Here is a 4,932-nt window from a genome sequence, read left to right on the forward strand (position 1 = left end):
AAGTAATTTATCTGTGTCCTCCATGGGTGGGGGTTAGTGCCCAGGATACTGTTTGGGACCAGGTTACTTATTGCATTTATGGTGATGTAGGTGTGGATGGGATTTTTAGCTCACCTGGAACGAAGTTCCAGGGAACTTATGGGATGGTGCATAGTCTGTCGCGCATCGTACATCCACAAATACTTTCAACTTCTTCTCTGAAACTACACATACGATTTCGATGAAACTTTACCACAACGTTCATCACCGTGGATGTACCAGTTTGTTCATGGCATTAAAAAAAAATAGGGGAAATACCTCTGGGTGCTCACCTGGTAGTGGCTGGATAAGATAACCAGGGAACAACTGGTAGGAATGGATGACCCTCAAAATATATAATGGAGAAGAAAGTAAATACCTCTGGATTTTCTTTTCATGCCATGAACAAACTTTGGTTCATCATGAGTGATAAAGATTGTGGTCAAGTTTCATTGGAATTATGTGTGTGGTTTCAAAAAAGAAAGCAAATACATATTTTGGGGGGCAACCCCCACGTAGAATCCCTGAGACCCCAATTTTTGTAATGTCATGAACAAACTTTAGTACATCACGGGTGATGAAGTTTGTGGTCGTTTCATTGAAATTGTGTGTCATTTTGGAGAAAAAAGAAAATACATATTTTGGAGGGCAAACCCCCCTTACACCTTCATAGAGTGGTCAAGTTTCATTGAAATTATGTGTGTAGTTTCGGAGAAGAAAGCAAATACCTATATTGGGGGCAACCCCCCCCCCAGACCCCCATCGACTTGGAATTTTTTTATGGCATTAGCAAACTTTGGTACACCATGGGTGATGAAGGTTGTGGTCAAGTTTCATCGAAATTGTTTGTGTAGTTTCTGATTTTACCAATATACTATATAGATTTTTTTTCATAAACATTAGGGTTTCTGAAGAATTTTCCCTGTTATTGTTATGCCCACACTATGTTATGAAAAACATAGCCCACACTCAACTTCTCTTCTATGTGTATGCAATATAGTTCAATCTTGGAGAGTGTCATTGGGTGAGAACAGCAGAGAAACTCCACAACTCGATCAGATTACACTTCGTTGAACTAGATATTATCATGTAACCATTTCATAAAGATTGGTGACGTTCAAATGTGAAGAAGAGGAATTGTCTTTTTAATGCTTTTGGCAATTTGATATTAAAAAAACAAAAAAACATGCATATTACATATAAACTTTTATCATGATGTGGTGTGAATATCTTGAGAAAGATAGAAAAACTGCTTTGCTGACTTGCTTTGGTTTAAACAACAGCCGCACCCTCAGCACGGCATGCTGTTATACCCCTTTTGACTGTCTTATATTTTATCGTAAAACACTTATTTGGTTTGGTTTGAAGCGCTCAACAGCTGCCACACCCAAGCATGTTTTTCCGACTTTTTCGACTTAAACACCTGTTTGGCTTTGTTTTAAAGCGCTATGCAGTTTATTGACTCTGGGAATTGAGAAATTGGGAAAGGGTATGAGGGGGGAGAATCACATGAATCTCACCTGTAAAATCGCACACCACACTTGTGTGATATAAAATTGTAAGTCTTGTTTGTAAAATTGAATATATACAAACTCAATTTGTAAGCTTTCTGCAACTATAACTGCAATAAGGACTGTGACAATTCTGTGAGTTTTATATACTGTGACCTATAACTGTGACACACACCTATATTGTGTGTCACACTCGCAAAACGAATTTCAAACTCGTTCGTATCAACATGAACAAGAGCACAAATTCACAATCATCCTGCTGCTACACACAAATGTTGGTCGATGTTGAGCACTTCATTGTTTTTCATTCCATCCAAACAAAGTTTAAATTCTCAAAGTTAATGCTCTTGGAATTTCAGACAAAGAGCGATTAAATAGTAGGAGAAAGGAATAGAAAACACAGAGGTGAAAAAATACCTTGGGATGAAACAAAAAGGAAGCCTTTTTCTTCGTTGTAAGCTGGAATGTGATGATTCTCGAACTCTTTTAAACTCTCCCCAAAAGTGTGCATACCATAATACAGTGTGTAAATCGTGTGAGTTCCACCCACATTCACGACCTATTCCTCCGTCACTTCTGATCATAAACACGAAACCAATTTGCTCCTCCTTTTCAATACCAGTCTCAAAAAGGAAGAGATGTGTTGAACTTGATTTCCTCTTTAAGCATTTGTAATTTGTGTGAATGAATAAAGACAATGTCACTCACTCACAAAATTTTAATTGAACTTAGGTGAAATGGTGCAGTTGAGAGGATTCCAGTGTAAACATAATTATCCTTGCCTACTGGAACCAACATTATTTTGACTCTGTTCCACTCCTTTCTAGTGGCAGAAAGCAGTTCTTTTGACTTTAAGCTTTGAGAAAAGTTACTCCTTCCCAGATGAAAGGCTATTTCTATTTTATCTTGCTTGTTCAATCATTTCCCCCACTCATCACTGCTTGGATATACGAGGCTTGGATTAAGCCATTAATTTGAGAGTTTCATTGATAGATATTTCTCCTGTATGTATGCATGTTGCTAACGTATTAAAGATTCTCCTTTATATGCTGATCCTGAGTGGAAATCAAGTTCATTTCTACTCCAATGGGTTTGAGGGTTGTGGAATAGCAGCTGAAACCCGAATCCTATCCAGGTTCCTACTGATGACTCCATCTTTGCTCTTTAGTTCTTCGGGTTCCTTCTGATGACACCAATGTAGTATCTGGTATTCTGTTTGATTCACCCGCAGTCAGTGGAAAAATGGAGTACTGACTGAATAATCACTTTAAAAGTTTTTTTTTAATTCTGGTATCCAGATCTGGATTCAGATCTTCACCAAAATTGAATCAGTTCTTCCTTGTCACACACCCAACGTGTCCTCCGCCACACCCTTCGAGCAAGGCCTCCTAGTTTCGTCTGAATCCATCCACAACTTTTTGAGATATTGTGCTTTTTATTGTTACGGTTGTGGGGGTAGATGGAAGAATTTAATGGAGAGTTTAGCATTGTGTAGAGTTGCTTGGTCCGTGGACGAGTAGAAAGCAACTCGATGTAACTAAGTTAGGGAATCTGTGAGCTTAAGTGTTACGTGTCACCACACGAGGGGTGGTGCGGTGTTAATTAGTTTAGGGAGTGAAAATATGTTCCCCAGTACGTGATTGCCCTCTGTGATTTTCCCTATGTTTTTATATTTCAAGCCAGGCAGTAAAGCTGGGAAACGCGTCCCTGAAACCACAACAAACAAGAGAAGCCCGGCCTTCCTGGGTTTGGGGGTGAGCAGGCCACGCCCCAGGGGTGGAGGATATAGAGGGCGGAGGAAATAGAGCACAGAGGGAGAGGCTAGCACATTGGAGAGGGCGTGAGAGGTTCCTACTTTATAGGACGGGAGATCTGTGTGATCGTGGTCGAGGGCAGGCAGACTTGCACACGTGTGGATTGTGGAAGGCTTCCGTCTGGATATAACGGGAGATCAGCAGAGTACACACACGAGGTCGGTGTGAGGAACGCACGAGGCAGGTGGCACCTTTGGAAAGAGGAAGGCTGGCACATTTTGAGCGTTCATGTGGAAAAGCTGCTTGCGGATTGCCTGGTGGACGTCTGCACTGCCACGAGAGAAGTGACTGCGCCATTTGCATGCGTGTGCACGTGCTGGTGGAAGCGCTCCCCATTCCAAGTTCGGCTAAAACTATGATTGTGCGAACGCCAGAAGCAAGTGGAAATCAGTTGAACAAAATGAAATCCGATTGTCAGAAAATAAGAAAATATCTAATACAACAATGCCACGTTGAAAAGCAAGGTCAAGAAACCGCTGAACGAAACGCTTCATTCGAACTTACATTTGACCAATTCCTGGAAGCAGTAGGTCTCAGTGAAGAAGACTATTACCGTGCTATGAGTACGTATGTTGGGATGAAAGGCGGTGGATCTGAAGTATTTCTCAAACGAGAGTGTAAAGATATATTTACCAACAATTATAACTCACGCATTCTTGGTATCCATCGTGCTAATATGGACATGTCTTTTATCCTCGATGAGTATGCATGTGTGGCTTACATACTTGGCTTTCTTATAAAGGGTGAAAGTGGTCTCAGCAGACTCTTGAAACAAATTGACGAAGAGGCGAAAAAGTATGGCATGGCCCCTGATGAAAAATTGAAGGCACAAGGAAGAGCTCCAGACAACGGTAGATAATTCTCGAGACCAGAAGGTTTATATAGAATGTTAGGTCTTCCAATGTGTTTTAGTACACACACGAACAAATTCATCAATGTGAATGAACCTAAAAACAGGGATGGTCTCCTAAGACCGAACATTGCTGACATGGAAGATGATGATAACCCGTTCTTCAATAGTATTTCCGATTACTATGTAAACCGTCTGGACTGTTTCAACAAACTGACATAAGCAGAATTCGCTCGGGATTATGATCACGTCCACGGATCAAAATCAGATAAAGTCGTCGAAGAATTGGAAACTATACCAGATGACAGACAATCCGGTCATATTGGCCCAACCATGTGGTTGAAGGACAAAAAACTAGGACGTATACGTAAACGACGTAGGCAGTGTGTCGTTCGATATCGTATTGATCGATTTAGAGAGACCGAAAGGATGAGAGGTTTACTATTATTGTTCACCCCATTTCGCAACGAGACCCTGGAAATTCACGCTCACCCAAACAAATCCATCGAAGAACTTTTCAAGGACAAAGAAGTCCATATTGACAATATTCGCAGCAAGTTCGAGAAAAATAGAGATGTCCTTGAACGTATTCAGAAACATATGGATGATTTTGAAAACAATGATGATAATTCCGATGGAGAAAATGACGACAAATCAGATTTAGATTTGCCATCTTCAAAAGATGAGACTACGTCAAAAGTTGATCTTCATCATTTCTTACAACTATCCAAAAAGAAAA

General features: G+C 40.5%; 1 protein-coding gene across 1 annotated transcript in view; it reads right to left on the bottom strand.

Annotated features, from left to right (window-relative positions):
* Positions 1-2,104, bottom strand: part of LOC147009834 (interferon-induced transmembrane protein 1-like) — a 19,219-nt gene extending 17,115 nt beyond the window's left edge. Inside the window, exon 1 of the mRNA XM_085862638.1 lies at positions 1,947-2,104. Within this exon, the coding sequence (XP_085718764.1) occupies positions 1,947-2,040 (94 nt within the window). The 5' untranslated portion in view covers positions 2,041-2,104. The remainder of the gene's footprint in view (positions 1-1,946) is intronic.
* Positions 2,105-4,932: the final 2,828 nt, after the last annotated feature.

The sequence above is a fragment of the Eptatretus burgeri genome, chromosome 17, assembly GCF_056783735.1.
Source record: "Eptatretus burgeri isolate ZD-2024b chromosome 17, Ebu_testis_v1, whole genome shotgun sequence".
NCBI classification, from domain to species: Eukaryota; Metazoa; Chordata; class Myxini; order Myxiniformes; family Myxinidae; genus Eptatretus; species Eptatretus burgeri.